General features: G+C 36.2%; 3 protein-coding genes across 4 annotated transcripts; 2 read left to right on the plus strand and 1 right to left on the minus strand.

Moving 5' to 3' along the window:
* Positions 1-643: 643 nt before the first annotated feature.
* LOC124302962 (inhibitor of growth protein 1) lies at positions 644-2,692 on the plus strand. The gene is made up of 3 exons (XM_046759577.1): positions 644-942; positions 1,284-1,487; positions 1,572-2,692. Exons 1-3 carry the CDS (start codon positions 807-809, stop codon positions 2,138-2,140), a joined length of 909 nt encoding a protein of 302 aa, XP_046615533.1. The 5' UTR covers positions 644-806; the 3' UTR covers positions 2,141-2,692.
* Positions 2,693-3,594: 902 nt separating this feature from the next.
* Positions 3,595-8,883, minus strand: LOC124302964 (ubiquitin-conjugating enzyme E2-17 kDa). Of its 2 annotated transcripts, none has more exons than XM_046759586.1 (4): positions 8,221-8,883; positions 7,059-7,139; positions 6,392-6,596; positions 3,595-4,159 (listed from the first exon to the last, which is right to left on the minus strand). In XM_046759586.1, the coding sequence occupies exons 1-4, from the start codon at positions 8,262-8,264 to the stop codon at positions 4,004-4,006; spliced, it is 486 nt and encodes a 161-aa protein (XP_046615542.1). In that variant the 5' UTR covers positions 8,265-8,883; the 3' UTR covers positions 3,595-4,003. The 2 variants fall into 2 exon arrangements, with proteins under 2 accessions (XP_046615542.1, XP_046615543.1); XM_046759587.1 differs by lacking the exon at positions 3,595-4,159 and adding an exon at positions 4,750-5,303 and having other exon boundaries at positions 8,221-8,874.
* A 1,035-nt stretch (positions 8,884-9,918) lies between these two features.
* On the plus strand, positions 9,919-12,532 carry LOC124302959 (2-oxoisovalerate dehydrogenase subunit alpha, mitochondrial). Its single transcript, XM_046759574.1, has 8 exons — positions 9,919-10,050; positions 10,468-10,647; positions 10,741-10,936; positions 11,110-11,271; positions 11,376-11,520; positions 11,623-11,826; positions 11,980-12,243; positions 12,331-12,532. The coding sequence occupies exons 1-8, from the start codon at positions 9,997-9,999 to the stop codon at positions 12,407-12,409; spliced, it is 1,284 nt and encodes a 427-aa protein (XP_046615530.1). The 5' UTR covers positions 9,919-9,996; the 3' UTR covers positions 12,410-12,532.
* Positions 12,533-16,479: the final 3,947 nt, after the last annotated feature.

Here is a 16,479-nt window from a genome sequence, read left to right on the forward strand (position 1 = left end):
GAAGACGAAGAAGTTCATACATAAAGTTGACCGAAGGCTGTTAAAGACGGTTACCCTAATGGGGGTGTGTCTTATGGGATTGCATGTTAAACCATAACAGTGTGTCAAGCGGTTCCCGTCGATAAAGAAAATACCAATAGGGCCTCTTACTGTCTCAGAGCCATTTACCTGCCGAGTACTGATCCGACTTCTAATTCTTCTCCGTCAACTCTGTGGCCTCTGTGGTTATGAATATTTTGCGAATTTGTTGTTATATCCCGACAATATTTCGAGTCCAAGAAACGCTTAGGCTCAATCTCAAAAGTTTTTTTCTGTACCACTGAAAAATCGCACTCCAAAACTTGATCTAATAACTGGAAAATAACCGTTTCAAATATACCTACACATCGCGCAGCGTAGTATTTACCATCAAACGTTTGAACAAAAGTTTTAGCATTTTTTCACAGTAATGCGTTCTGAACTAGGTCGATACTAATTCTGAGAAACAACGAGAACCTTTCTTACGTACATTGAACGTAATTTGAGTAAGAATATCGACGCTGCTGCAGATTGCTTTTGAACAGACGTCTTCGTATTTTAACTATTACAATTCAACATGGCGGATCAAATATTTGTAATTTGACCATGGAGTATGTGCATTATGAAAACAGCGAGTATCGCTTCTACAAAATTCGTAATTCTACGAGTGTAAAATGAATTACAAAACTTACAACAATTAAATCTAAGATAACACATATTGGCGGTGAAGTACACGTGAAACTGTAGCGTATTTCGATGGTTTTTTATTCGCTTGAATTCGGGTGAAAATGTTAAACCAAGCAGTCATCGAGGCTTTGTACTCCGCAACTTACATCGAAAATTACTTGGACTGCGTTGAAAATCTTCCAAATGATCTTCAAAGACACGTCTCTCGATTACGGGAGCTGGACGCTACCTGTCAAAGTAATTAATTCATCGTCACTTTACAATAAAACAACCCTTAATGAAATAAAAAACTCTGCTACTTTCCGCTGTTTCACCTATATTTCACTTTTTTCTGTTTCATATTTAAGGTTATACTGTAACTCTCTTTTGTTCTAAACTGCTGCGTAAACGTCGCCAGTATCTCCACAAAAAAAAAAGCAAGCAAATATATGTTCCCAAATACGTTGATATTAATTTCATTAATATCGAAATTGGAGGTCAGGCTAATTGACAGATTTCGTATTCATCCAATTGAGTTCAGACATTCGCCAGAGTGGATGTGTAACCACAACTGACCAAAAATTTTGAATGTGTTTTAGGCTATTTGAGAGACGTTGATCAACAGCAAGATATACTGCGAAGCGACGTTGATATGTCAACCTGGAGGCGAGCGTTGCTAAAAGTTCAACAAGCCCTAATAGCGGCGCAAGAAATTGGGGATGAAAAATTGCAGATAGTACAACAGGTTCAAGATCACATTGAGAATAAGTCACGTCAATTGGATTTGGACTACCGCAATTTAGGTATATTGCGATATATCTTATTAATCTACCAAAAATTAGCACCCTTTACCTTGTGTCTAAAACATAATTTCTGGTTTATCACAGACTTTGGCAAGGAACAAGAAGCCGCAGAACCAGCACGAGATTCTAATGCAAACGTCAACGCGGCGACAACTGGAACCGCCAACACTTCTGAGAGGCAAACAAAGCGGACTAGAAGGCCTAGAAATGATACTTTGGTTGAATCTGCGCATGCTATGGACATAGTTGTCGCAACAGAGACTCGTTCAGCTACCTTGGCTGCCGCGAATACAGGATCGCAGAAAAAGGCAGCTGCTGCTACTACGGGAAAAAAGAAGAAGAGAAGGCGCCAGGTTACTCAACAAAGTCAACATCGGGAAGATACTCCGCCACCGCCTGAAGATGCCATAGATCCTGACGAGCCAACATATTGCCTTTGTGATCAGATCTCATACGGAGAAATGATCCTCTGCGACAATGATCTGTGTCCTATAGAGTGGTTCCACTTTTCATGCGTCTCTCTAAGCACGAAACCTAAGGGAAAATGGTTTTGTCCAAAATGTAGGGGAGACCGACCAAACGTTATGAAACCTAAGGCTCAGTTTCTCAAAGAACTTGAAAGGTACAATAAGGAGAAGGAGGAAAAATCATAGCATTAAAAATAGTGATGGGAATAAAATAGTAAACCCATTATTTGATTGATTCGTCATTGTTTGTCCAATGATTCCGTTTTATTTATTACAGAATGATTTAGATATTCTTTGAGACTTACAACGCATGTTTAAAAAATCTATTGCTGGAATTATATTGACCTCAAGTTTTTTTCATCGGAATGTTATCAACCGATGTTCAGTTTCCTTCAGAACAATTGACTATTCAGTTCACACAACATGAAAATCTTTCAGACATCAATTTTACTATTTTCAACCATAATACACAGTTAATATTTAGTGTTATATTTAAATGTGTTGAAGTTAATTTTATGATTTTAGCATGATTAATCACGTTCACTTCACTTTTAACTTGATACACATCTAAGGTGTTGAGCTCATCATTGGTCTTCTCGTGTTAAAAGTATTATTACCTTATTTCACAGGAATTGAGTCAAACCCAAATTTTGTTGATCAGTTTCCGAGCATTTTTATTTATTCTCTTGCAGATTGGAATTAAGTTGAACTATGTAAATAAATCGTAATGAAAATTTATTCAGCAGAAAAGTATTTCTTTAAACTACAATAAGATATTTAATATTGTGAATGAGCGTACGGCTATCAGCAAGAATAATGTATGATATGGAATATCCAATAAAATGTTCCACTTTCTCGTTATGTTTATCAGCTAAAAGTAACTACAGCAGTTACGAAATAAATCTGTCATCATATCGCAAAATTTTCTTTACTTCCAGCTTGAATAAAATATATAGATTTTGTTCATCCTTTATCATAATTTATAACATGAATGAATTCTGCGTTTAAATGGATGAATTTTCCTTGTTACATATAAGAGACGCGTGGTGCTACATTACATCAATAAAAGGAGCATTAGATTTTTAAATAGATAATTAATGAATTATCTTTCTATTCAACAGTGACTTGATAATATTTACTACACATCACTCGATGCTAAGATGATATAGATATACAAATATGTATATAATTTTTATACAATCGGTATTTGAGAAATATACAAATCAATTTAAGTACGTTCAGAACGTTAAAGGCTAGCCTTGGCCGTGCAGCGATAATTCATAAAATGAAATACCTAATATGAATAATAACTTTCGAAACGAGTGCAAAGCAAATTTACCAATTTAATCATTTGCATAATCGGGTCAATGTTGAGATATAAGCAATAACGTATTATTTAGTTACGTCTAGTCGTTTGTTCCAGAGTATTATTTGACCCTAATTGAGAATTGCATCTGAAATGCATCCCGAGTTGCGTATTAAATTGATAAGTGTTTTTGTAACATTTGTTAATAAAGCCTGAATCAGCAGCTATACCAGTGTTCCATTATTAATCCCTACAATACGTTCAAAATCGAAACATTCTGTTCTTAAGACCGTATTGTACTATATTGCGTGGGTCTGTGTAAAAATGCAGAAAGCAATTTGAATAATCATTTTATTTGCTTAAAATACATGCAACAAGGTGTAATGGTTGTAAAAGTATTGCACAAAATTGTAGACATTGAAAAAACATTTATAGCTTTCCAGCTCAATTAAATTCTGGCTGAATGGATACCGGTGAATAAAGAGATTAAAGAATATTCCCTATCTGTAGACAAAGGTAAAATTTTTTTGACAAGGTTGAACTATCTAAATATAATTCCACAATAACCATTTAATCAAAAAGTATCTTGTCATTTGAGCTGCCCTCATGGACCAATAAGACGTCATTGAAGCAGCTCAGTTTACAGATTACAGTGACAATCACAAAGTAAAAATTTATCATGAAATTATATACGTGTATACCTGAATGTAAGCCATCTATACTTAATAATGCGTTACCTAATGTCAGCGGGGATCTTCTGTGTGACTTTCTTGAAAGTTGAGCCAAGACTGTTCAACAACTGTGGCCACCCGTTTCTCATATTCCCGTTTATTTTCTTGATACAACTGTGCAGCTAGTGAATTTGCCGGAGAGTTAGGATTTGGTTCGTCCAAGAGAGACTGAAACACAGACAGTCTCAATGTCGTTCAAGCATGTTTGATGAAGAAAAAGAAAATGTGAACAAGTTGAATGGATAAAAATGCCCCGGTAATTTCAGATACACCAGCTATTACAAGCCAATCGCTGAATCACTTATCCCGTGTCCTTGCGATAAATGAAAGAGAGTTGATCCTACTCATACGACGTGCCATTATCGGGTCGTAATTTATACAAAAATTAGAAAAGAATGTATAACATTCTACCTATTGATGCAATGAAGTTAGTCGGTTAGGTTAATAATATTTCCTGATAAATCTATTTATTACCTTAATAATATAAAAAATATTCATTTACATTTTACGATGGATCTAATATTATGTTATCTAGTTTTACTTGGTTTGCTGTTTACTAAAGGGGAGAAAGAGAGGGAGAGAGAAAACTTTTTAATAGCTGGTACTTTCTAATGTCTATGATTATATGAGTAACGAAAGAACAACAGTTTGAGATTCTGTGGAAAGCATTAACTATTGCTAAATGTGAAATTCGACCTGTACGCCGTGCATTGTTATTGAGTATATCATATTGGGTAAAAGTAATAAAATTGATTATATAATTTGAAATTATGCATTTTATTATACGTATGTATATATAGATGAATTTCGGTAATATATGAAATACTAAAATTAAATAGAAGTACAACTCTGTGCCTGGTTTAGAGTGAAGAATCGTTTCTAGCACAGATACAACAAAACAATGCAATTCCCTAATATTAAATATTTCTAATTTTGTGTTCCAAATATTGAATAAATAAATACACAATTTAATAATAATTTATTATACAACATTGTAAAAATTCGCTCTAATGTTGCACATTGCATTTGTTGTAAGGAGGTTGTATATTCTTTTTCTTGTTGCAAGGTGTGACGTGCTAAGTCCTAGGTGTTAGCTTGATGGTAAGGCCCTCAGTGGCTGTAAATTCTTCCTCCGTCTTTGAAGACCATCGGCTGATTGATACATCGATAGTGACAACAGTTGCCACTAATCCACAAAACTCTGCTCCACGCAAGCCTTAACTCGTTTCTCATACTCACGTCGGTTTTCTTTGTAAAGTTGTGCTGCCATGGAGTTAGCAGGAGAGTTCGGATTTGGATCACTTAACAGCGACTGCAATAACATAAGTCGTACTTCTTAAATATCTATTTCGATCTCTTCGGACCTCATTATCATTCTGTCGAATAGAAGATCTACACCTATCACGTAATGATTTATAGGATTCCTGATGAACAGGCCAGATAGTACACATCAATTTCTGTGCTACTTCGTTCTTTTCCAACAACACTCTTTAGAGGAAAAATATTCTCAGTATCAAAGACCACACAAGCATAAAAGCAAAGGTGAAAGTCAATTCATAACAAATTCCTTGTCCTTTCTTCCTTACTTTGCAAGGTAGCTTTCACATAGAAATTAACCTGAAAAGGGTTGTTGAAATTAATGTGTGCTTTGGAAACTGTTTATCAAAAAATCTATTAATCACTAGTATTATTATTCCAGTACAACAGTAATACGACAGACATTGGGAAGGATTCGTTAATAAACTTCGTGCAAATTTAACTCACATTCTTCAAATTATATGTTAGCTCACTATTCTATGCATAAAGATTTTATACATTTCAACAACACGTTAATCAGACTTTTGAATTGCAACCGCTGTTAAGCACAAAAAAAATTTTCTTAGCGCAAATTCAGCGGTTTAGATTTATAGCGCAAGTTTGGTGAGAAGGTCAATGCGGACGGGTAAAAAAAAAAAAACTACCCAAAGTTTCGTGGTTGTAAATTTATACATTTCTACCTTATTAATAATGCACTACTCTGAACCTTGATATACATATCAAAGTATTGGCTTGGATTTTGTTAATGCTGCATCATAAGGATTTAAAATAATCCTTCAGTCATAGCGAGAAATTATTCTCGAAACACTGAATCTGTTAAGTCGAAATATAAACGAGCAAGTAGAAATAACTTTTGAATAGCTATTGATTTGAGTAGAATCAACTTTCAAAAATTAGGTAATTCCCATTCCAAAACATCCACAGCGTGGTATGTTTGTGTTCAGAAAGGGTAATATTAATTAGGCATAGGAGATATAAAATACCATGGTTAAAAGGTAGATGCAGTAGGAGTTTCAGAATGGAATCACGCTATTTCAAACACAAGCAAGGCAGGGCTGAGCATTCATGTATTATCAGACATACCTGTATTGATGTCAGAATGGCAGATACGTCGTAGGTTGGGCTCCAGCGATTTTGTAATATATCAAGACAGATTCCTCCATCAGCGTATACATTGGGGTGGAACATCTTACTGACAAATCTCACAGTCGGTGGTTTATTTGGATACTCCTCAGTAAACTCTATGGTTAGTTTAAACGTCCCATCTTCAAATGGAGTGTCATGTGGTCTGCAATTTGAGATAGTGATGAAAATACTTCAAAGATTCATTATATTTTTCTGTAATCAAATAGCTAAATGTTGAACTAACTATACTGACTCTATTAACAACTGTAATTTGGCTGGCATTTGACCTTGAAGCAACAATATACGTAGTGATTCATCCAAACTGATGAATAACTATACAGATGCTGGTCAGGTAATGCCATTCACAAGCTCAATAATAACAATCATATTATTATTTCTAAAATGGTATTATTTGATTGGTTGTTCGCTATCTTAAAAGATGAATTTGTAACGATCAATCATAGAAAATAAGAGTTAATAAATATTTGCTAAAATTGAATCAGCTGAAAATAATAAGTTATAAATATTTATGACTCATCGTAATCACAAAGAGGATAATTTTCTTACTGACCAATATACATTATTATCATTTTCTTTTGTATTATTCTGCCTTATGAACACTTACCCAAAAATAACTGCATTCCAAATCATGATATTATTATCTGTTGGTGCGCCAGATACTCCAGTTGGTGGGTCTTCTTGTAACCTGCAAATAAAGCATAAGATTTGTCAAGCTTTTCGATAATTAACAAACAATCAAATCCTTATTCCATCTTTTACCGGTATTCTAACAGTTTTCATTTCAGACATTTGGTTCAATGCCGAAGTAATTCTATTTGAATAAAAAACTAAATGTTTAATCATTATTCAATCAATACAGTTTTTCTTGAAAGTAGCAAAATAAAGTTGAATACTCTCTGCATAAAATTAGTTTACGCATTAATGAAACATGACTGCCTAATGTGTTCTATATTCAGTCATGGTCAAGTCGAGTCTGCATACAAATGTCGTCGGTTCAGCAACGAATCACGTTGATTAGCAATTTGAGGATAAACCAATGCTTGATGAACATTGAACAACGAACCACCTGAGGTTTTACAGTTTAGTTGTGCACCTGACGAGTTACTTAATTGAAAAATAAATTAGTCTAAGGGCAGGCGGTAGTTGACTCATCGCGACTAGCTGATAGCTGTTACTCATCGTGTTCCTTATACTACTTCGAGCAAGTCACAAGCATATTTAGGCGTGCAAAATTGCACGTTGCCAAATTAATGAGTAGATATATTTAATTTTCATTGAATTGCGAAAGAGAACAAAGAAGAGATTAGCCATAGGTTTCAACATCGACTATGGATAAGTGGAGGACATTGTGACAATGTGATTTGTCTGACCTAGAACGTCTAACATGTATGACATAAAGCATGGCGATAAAATTGCAATTTGAACATAAACCTGATGTAAAAGTGAACGATTTTCATCAGGAATAGGCGAATGGTTGGAGTAAACAAATAGTATAAAAAGGACGAGAGAGTTGTTTTAAGTGCACGAAAATACAACGTGTATCCTCTGCACCGTTCTCACGGCCTTCTAATAATAATTTCAGAGCACAAGTCACGGTGACGTTCACAGCGGGTAAAACGTCGGTTGTGTTGGTGAATTGGTGAGCATGTGACCATCGTAACGAAACGCTTTTTAACGGGTTAAAACTCTATCGACGGGGATGACGGGGAGCAGTAAGGTTGAACCGATTATCACGATGCGACCGAGGGAGTTATTGGATTACGTACCTTTTGAAGTCCCTCATGAGTCTCCTTCTGGCAGGGGTGGACATCCCTTACGAATGGGCTGGTCACTTCTCCTCACGAGTAATGTGCTACGACGGGTTCGAGCCACCCAGCGAATCTTTAGTGCTCCTTGGCACACTACGCACGCGGCAGGTTTCTCCGAGAGGAATAATTCGAGAAACAGGGAAAAAGATACGCGCACAAACACCACAGCCGTAGAAGAGCACAATGGGTTTAAGAAAAAAAAGGAGGGAAATAAGATTTGAAAAAAAAAAAAAAACCACGCAACGCGCTACGGTCCTTGACGTGCCGTTATTAACGCGGAAACGAGGACGAGGAGCATCCGTTGTCTTCCTTCTGCTGCGTATATCTCGTACCCCCTGGACTAAAAGCTGCTATCTCTCGATGTAATACCGTTATATTATGTTACAAGAATTGTATCACATTTACTTCTCGAAACTTCTTTTAACTCAACACTGCTTACCCTACCGATAATTGTCCAATTTTACCCGACGCACCAGACCAACACTTGCCTACATGAAAAAGCCCATGTCACAGACAAATTGAGGAAATTCACTTCTTACACTACCAGAACGGAGAACAGTGTGACACACGGAACAGCGGCTGCTGCTGAGCTATTCGGATCTGACGACTGACGTCAGGAATTTAAATCAACCGTGGCGATTAATCGCTTTTACGAACCCAGAAATTCATCCCACACTCCGCGGCGATAAAAACCAGTCCAGAGACGCGTCGCGTCGCCGCGAAATTCGTTCGTCCTGCCACCTCTAGGTGAATTTAAGTTTAAGCTCCTGGTACCACTAAACCACGCAACATATCATACGTGGCGTATGCGCGGTTGCCTTTAGTAAGGCAAATTGTACTCTGTCTTGCTTTTCTTATCGTTAGTTTCCATTACGTTATTTGAACAAATTTTTTTTCCCACGAGTTTGATACCAGACAAATAAACAGTCGGATTGGCTTTATGGAATATCATTGACCCTGGAAAGAACTTGTTGGAGTGTAGAATCAGAAATTTGTAACTGGTACCACTGCATTACTGAACATTCATATTTTTTTGATTCTTTTTCCTAAATATAAATAATACACAACATTGGTTGAAAAATATTTGCTTCGAATACAATAGAAAATTTGGTATATTTGCTCAGCCTGAATCGTTATAAATATGTATGCGTATTTATATTTACCAGGTTGAGCAAGTGGTACTCTTATCAGCATCCATAATGATAAGGATATTTTTTAAATACACCGTTTCCCAAGTTTTCGATTACTCAGTATCCATGCATGCCATTAAATCACAATCATAACCAAACTGATATGATGAGTCGACAAATTTTCACATGAAGAAATGTTATTTGGTCGGATGCTCGTCATTTTAATTACTTCGAGGAATACGATTTCAAATTTCGAATGTTGTTCTGAAAAATTGTTGTGATGATCGATAATAGGTTAAGCAATATATATTCAACATTATAATTTTTACAATAAATTAATGTAGTGTACATAAGTATACGCCAAAACGATCCGACGTGTCTTATCAGTTAAAGTGATGGAAGTAACCGGCATGATAAGTGTATGGTTACACAACAATGCTGACAATTCGTTCATTATTCATCGAGTTCAACGTGTGTCGTAGTTCCCGCGTCGAGTTGGTCGCACGAAATTCATACACCTCTCCACTGCTTTTCTTTGTACCTTCAACTTTATCATTCTTTCAGTCAACTCCGTCTAAGCAATTGGAATTGTCTACATTTGGTCATGAGAGTCACGTGGGCTAAGAAAATCTTCAATCAATTTTCAGCACAATGTCTTGTGAGTTTCTTTTTTCATTTCTATCTTATATCAATGACGCTAGTGATCTATTGCCTGTCAGTAAGGGAACGATCACTAAACGTTCGTAACGATAAGCTAATCTGTGCATGACGTGGATATTATATTTTTAATAGTGGCAACTTGTAACATATCATAATGTCCTACCAAAGTAATCTCTTGCGTCAATGATAGCTGTCGTGTCGTTGCGATTGCCATACGCATATTAGAGATCTGATATTCTTGAAAGATTTGCGGAAAAGAGGATAATATGTCATAGAATCAAAGACTATTGATTAGAAATTTCAAGAATTTGAAATTCATCAGTTTGTTTCCTATTTCTGAGATTAATATTCTCATGTGTGTTCATTTTATAACCGGGTACGTAATACTTACTTTTGCTTTTGATTTTTTTTACAGATTCACAAAGGTAACTTCACCACTTCGGCAACATTTGGACCCAGTAATCCCAAGTTTCCAATTATTTCTAACAATTTCACGGATGAGCTCAAATTTACCAATGCGACTTCATATGGCTCTATTCCAATATATCGAATATTGGGCTCTGCCACTGAGGATAAAGCAATGGCGAATATCGAGGTTTGTTAAAATTCGAATCACCAGTACGAACCCATGTATTTATGATTCAATGTTTGTTGATATTCATATTTTGAATTTTGAATTTGCCAAAAGCTGGAAGAGGCGAAATATATAAAAATGTACAAGGACATGGTAACAATTACTGTAATGGATAAAATACTTTATGAATCTCAACGGCAAGGCCGCATATCGTTCTACATGACTAATTCTGGTGAAGAGACTGTTCAAATTGGAACTGCAGCAGCTTTGAGTCTAAACGATGTTGTTTACGCACAATATCGGGAGGCTGGTGAGTTTAGATTATTTCTTCGTATCGTATCGCGTCCCTCTCACGACTTCGGCAAACTCAAGAAGTTAAATATCGTTGGTCCTAATCGTCAGAGCTGAAATTTACAATCAGGAAATTTGACAGAAATGCTAAGATGGACTTATAAATAATAACTACCATTTTTTATATTCCAGGTGTACTGCTCTGGCGGGGTTTTAAATTAAAACAATTCATGAACCAGTGCTACGGAAACTGTGAGGATATTGGAAAAGGAAAACAGATGCCAGTTCACTACGGATCTAAAGAATTGAACTTCGTTACTATATCATCGCCACTAACGACTCAATTACCGCAGGGTAAAGTAAACGCCATTTCTGTATTATTTTCAATATAAAGTAATTTAGATACGAAATCTATCCACATTTTGTAACTAATTACATATTTTTTTATATTCTGTCAGCCGTTGGAGCAGCGTACGCATTGAAACTTGCACATTCGGACCGTTGTGTTGCCGTTTATTTCGGAGAAGGTGCAGCTAGTGAAGGAGACGCGCACGCCGCTTTCAATTTCGCAGCTACTCTCGATTGTCCCGTTATATTTATATGGTAAGTGGATGCAGAATTTGGAAAACTACTGGTTTGAACACTTCATCGCCAACAATACATCTACTACACATGCGAATGGAATTTAAGGATTTAATTTTTTAGTCGGAACAATGGATATGCAATTTCCACTCCAGCTCGTGAGCAGTACAAGGGAGATGGTATCGCGGCCAAAGGACCTGCGTACGGTATTAACACAGTTAGAGTCGATGGAAACGATATATTTGCAGTACACAACGCCACGCGTGCAGCGAAAGAGTGGACTTTGGCAAACGGAAAGCCTGTGCTAATCGAAGCAATGTCATATCGGTATAAAACAATCATTACTTCGTAATATTGTTCACTGATGTTTGTTGTTTGTAATTGGTAGTCGTTATAATCACTTAATTGTGACGTTTAGTACGATTGTGCGCTCTGATAAAATTACGGTAGCTAATGAGTAATCATTTTTCATGCGTTTAGAATTGGTCATCACAGTACCTCTGATGACAGTTCTGCGTATCGATCAGTGAGCGAGATTGCCGAATGGGAAAAACTGCAACCGATCGCAAGATTTCGCCAGTGCCTAGAAAAATATGGATTGTGGTCTGAGGAGCAGGAAAAAGAATTCGTATCGTCGATCAAAAAGCAGATACTATCGGATTTTGCAGCGGCCGAAAAGAACGTAAAACCCAACTGGAAGGAGGTGTTCACTGACGTGTACTACAACATGCCAGATCATATTAAGTACGTTTACTTTGTACGATCAATGCGACATAACTGAACGTGTGAAACAATCGGGAGCTAATGGAGTAAACGTTTGATTTATTTTAGGAAACAATCGGAAGCGATGGCAAAGCACGTCGACCAGTACAAAGAACATTATCCAGTAGATCTTTACAAGCAACAGTGAATCAGGTTTAAAATAATTCCAATCCCGAAAACAAATATCGACCTTTACTTACGTACCTTCATTTTTGGGAATCTGAAAACTTTTTCTGTACTTTTGAAAATATATATATAATTTAATCAACAATTCTTCGAGTTTTATTTTGTAAATATCCCTCACGCGTTAAAACTATTACCGACCGCAGAGAATAAATATGTATAAAGAATAAGTATGAATATATTAAGTTTCAAAAAGTATATCGGTAAAAATTGCTGTTTTTATTCGCTAAATCAAAAGTAAATGCAACACTCGGCATGCTTCTCCGATGACGCGCCCGAAACTTGTGTCGCTGCATGAAAATTTAGCCTAACGTTCGTAAAGTTGGGTTCAAGAATTTAGGAATACATAAACACGCCAAGACTAATAACCCTGGGTTATTTTTCGTAACGGTTTGCCGGGTCTGGCCGGGTTTGGGGGTATTAGCAGTTTCACGTATTATCAACCAAGCAATTGATCATGCCGGTAAAAGAAGTTCTTCATAATCAACAATTATCGCGTGCAAAACATTGGTAACACACCGTCGTCATCGCAAAATTGAAAAGTTGAGAAAATCCCGTGCAAGAAATACGTACGCCGAAATTATACAACGGATAAATAAACGTCAATCAAATAGGTATGTCGGAGACGTGTTTTTGTTTGCAAAACTATGCGAGAAGTCTGCGAAACATCAGAAACGTACAATCTAAATATTACTGATCAAACCTCGACTCAAATTGATGCAATTTAAAATGTTGAAAAATATCGAAAAACTTAACTTCCAGGAGTTTAGATGTGCATATACACGATTTTGCAAATGGGTGAAGCAATGCAAAAAACTACAGCCTAAACTTTGCAGAGAAATTAAAACCATTTAATTCAGTTAACAGTAACATTCGTCAAATATCAGAATCAACTTTCTACGAATAACAATTTCACACTCAACGGTGATTCATATCAATTTAAACTAGTATTGCCAGTTCATTCTAATTCTTTATTCCGACTGTCCATTCCCTGCGTTAAGGATTAGTGATTAGTGACGTGTGATTACGCGTAAACGATGAAGTCGTCTGGTTCAAGGTTCAGTTCATTACTTATTTTAACACATTAATTTAATAATAAGTAATTTCTAGAGCAAGGCTCCGATTTTTTAGGGGGTGTTCCGTATTATTCTCCAACTACGGCAAAAGTCTGCAAAATAAACAATAAATTGAAAAATACGATGTACAACCTATTACTGGTGAGATGCTAACGTCAGAATATTGTCTCAGAAAAGACCAATCGATTGTTGGAAGCAGAACACTTTTGAAGCTTCCGAACGGTCTTACAACTTTTCCGCTATGTGTTTTTCACAGAAATATCGTAATTTAAAGCCTGCACGTGTCTAAACTTCTTGGTACGACCTTTGACGCATTCATTCGAGCGATAAACAGTTCAGCGTGAAACCATCCGTATATAATTGATAAGGATTTGATTACAAATAATCCGGAAAATCCATCTTCAGGTGGTATCAGTCGTTATAGTTTCTCATATCCAATTTAGAATTGTAATTAATTAACATCGTTTTTCAAAAAAGTTTTATGAGTGGAACGTGGGATTGAGCTGCATTAAATTACGTTCAATTGTTATTAATTTACTTTATATCGGCGAAACCTTATTCGGATATTATTTATCAATGTCACTTTTTGTCTATGTACATTTGGGTTGCATGTTCCAAAAATTGGATTGATACTGTAAGTTCTGTCTTTCGGACTTTCAACATTTAATTAACTAGTAATTTTCTACCGAGTTGATCAATGCATGATTTTCATTCGCGTTTAATCATAATAATTTATAAATTTTATCTCCTCAACACTACAACACTCGGTAAACTTTCAACTTTCGTCCTGAACGACACAATTGCAAGTCATATCGTTATTACTATATGGAGAATGTTCTTGTAAAAAAAAATTCCAGTACTGACAGGTAATTTGTGGACAATTCGTACACTTTGACAATATTTCTTGGTGAAAACAGTAGAAGATAAATAGTTTGTGATGAATAACATCTTAAAAATATGAGCATTTCCTATAATTCTGACTAAAAAATATCGTCAAAGTTTACGAGGTGTCCGCAAATTACCATTCAGTATGGGATTTCTTGTTACAAAAGGTATCTCGATTGTAATGTAGTTCACTTTCCTGAAGAAATAAAATTCAAAAATGACTCATTACTGATGGATATTGTATGGCCGGATATCCGGCCAAATCGCTATCCGACACATCCCTAATATTATTATTAAGGGTTATCAGTAAAATGCAGAAATTACGGGTAAAATAGTATCGACTTTGTCGGGTATATGTATTATATTCTCAAACTCGCAATTCCTAATAATCAACACGGGCACTGCCATAAATGTATAATAAACAGAACAGATACGGGCAATTATAATCTGGGCCATTTGGTAATAAATTTCTGAACAATCTTGTGTTTGGAGGACAGCGGACAGAGTCGTAAACTAACCAGGTAATATAAGTAGAAGTTGTAAAAAGGAACCTTGATCATATTTACATTTGTTTTTTATTACTTTTGTGATAATGATTGCCTAAGGATCATCAGGATTTGTTACAGCATGGACTCAAATATTAGTAACAATCGAATGTTGCCTTATTTCCAAAAAATATTGACAAGTAGTATTTTTGTGTAGAATGGTCTGGGTTTTTCGATGCAAACAAACTGTATTTTTAAAAAACCAGGGGAATATGAAGTAACCATCGAGAAATTATAGTTATAATTTCGATTTCGAGCAATTATTGCTGTAGTGTTAAAGTGTCCAGGTTTCGAATTGAGGGTTGCGCGTTTGAGGTTTGTAAATATTAAGTTAGATTTTGGTTAGCGAGCTGCAAGCTCAGTATATTAAGAAGTAGCGTAGGTTACGAATAATTTTCTGCTGTTTAATTTTGTATCACGAAGAGCGAATTTTGAATCCCTTTTTTTTTATTTGTTTTTGTATTGCCGCTATTGCAAAATGTATTATTTTATTTTATTTTTGTTAAATAGCATGTCGTTGTCGAGTGTCTCTCTATCTGTCTTTTTCCCTCTCTCCAAAATTACCCCTCCCCTCGCCACGGTACTGAACTACCGAGAATATTACCCGAAGTTTTAGCGTAGATAAAGATTTCGAGGAGTATTGACCACGCCAGGCGCCCAACAGAATCTCGCGATATCGTTTGCATGATCTTTATTTTTCAGCGTACATCGCAGACCACCAAATGATTGTACGCGCTGTAAGTTATCAGTCGCATCTCCGGGTCGCCGAGGTGCAGTAAAAATCAGCGTCACAGTACACAAATTACGTAAGGAATAACTATATGTCTTCATCCTTTGGTTAAATTAACTTCTTTGACTATTTCTCCTATTATTTGCATCAAGAATAGGTTTCTAACTCTGTTAACAGTAAACCAGGTGTATATTTATTGTGCATCTATTTAGATAACATTAATTTTGTCTATCTGATGGAATTACATTAACATTACCGAATGTGGCAAGGCTCAAATGAACTTGCATAGTTGAAAAGTATAGATAGATAGACAGATAGATACGTCATTCGACTCAGCAAAATCTAGATACACGCGGTGAACGATTAGTAACATCAGTTCTTGTCGTCTTTATGTACCGATCATTTGCCGGATTGGGTTGCGCGTGCACGGCAGGACCATAGACTTATAAAAGGTAAACTGAAGCAAACAGGACAGGACAGAAATATGCCGGGAGTACTCCTTTCTCTCTCTGACGATATTTGCGGCGGGGATCGAGGCGGTGGAGGAGAATGGGGCGAAATTATGCACCTACGTCTATAGCTGTTCCAGTTCCCTACGCCCTTGTCTCCCGGTATGAAATCGATTGAAAAGAGAGAGCAGTACTCCCGATATATCTCTGTCCTTTATGTGTAAGCTTCAGTACCTCTTGTAGGAGCGCTCAGTCTATCTCTATAAGTCTATGGGCAGGATGCAGAGGGCGCCGCTTGACGATGCATTTGTCACGTCCACATTCCATTACGAAAAGTCCCATCAGGCTAT

The sequence above is a fragment of the Neodiprion virginianus genome, chromosome 4, assembly GCF_021901495.1.
Source record: "Neodiprion virginianus isolate iyNeoVirg1 chromosome 4, iyNeoVirg1.1, whole genome shotgun sequence".
Taxonomy (NCBI): domain Eukaryota; kingdom Metazoa; phylum Arthropoda; class Insecta; order Hymenoptera; family Diprionidae; genus Neodiprion; species Neodiprion virginianus.

What these genes read in the sequence shown, in the direction of transcription:
- LOC124302959 (XM_046759574.1), top strand. Translation starts at nt 9,997, where the DNA reads ATGAGAGTCACGTGGGCTAAGAAAATCTTCAATCAATTTTCAGCACAA. An exon ending in ATCGAAGCAATGTCATATCG is followed by an intron (nt 11,827 to 11,979) that starts GTATAAAACAAT and finishes TCATGCGTTTAG; the next exon opens with AATTGGTCATCACAGTACCT. An exon ending in AACATGCCAGATCATATTAA is followed by an intron (nt 12,244 to 12,330) that starts GTACGTTTACTT and finishes GATTTATTTTAG; the next exon opens with GAAACAATCGGAAGCGATGG.
- LOC124302964 (XM_046759586.1), bottom strand. Translation starts at nt 8,264, where the DNA reads ATGTCCACCCCTGCCAGAAGGAGACTCATGAGGGACTTCAAAAG. An exon ending in TGGAATGCAGTTATTTTTGG is followed by an intron (nt 6,597 to 7,058) that starts GTAAGTGTTCAT and finishes CTCAAATTGCAG; the next exon opens with ACCACATGACACTCCATTTG. An exon ending in CCATTCTGACATCAATACAG is followed by an intron (nt 4,160 to 6,391) that starts GTATGTCTGATA and finishes TCTGTGTTTCAG; the next exon opens with TCTCTCTTGGACGAACCAAA.
- LOC124302962 (XM_046759577.1), top strand. Translation starts at nt 807, where the DNA reads ATGTTAAACCAAGCAGTCATCGAGGCTTTGTACTCCGCAACTTACATC. An exon ending in GCTGGACGCTACCTGTCAAA is followed by an intron (nt 943 to 1,283) that starts GTAATTAATTCA and finishes AATGTGTTTTAG; the next exon opens with GCTATTTGAGAGACGTTGAT. An exon ending in TTTGGACTACCGCAATTTAG is followed by an intron (nt 1,488 to 1,571) that starts GTATATTGCGAT and finishes GGTTTATCACAG; the next exon opens with ACTTTGGCAAGGAACAAGAA.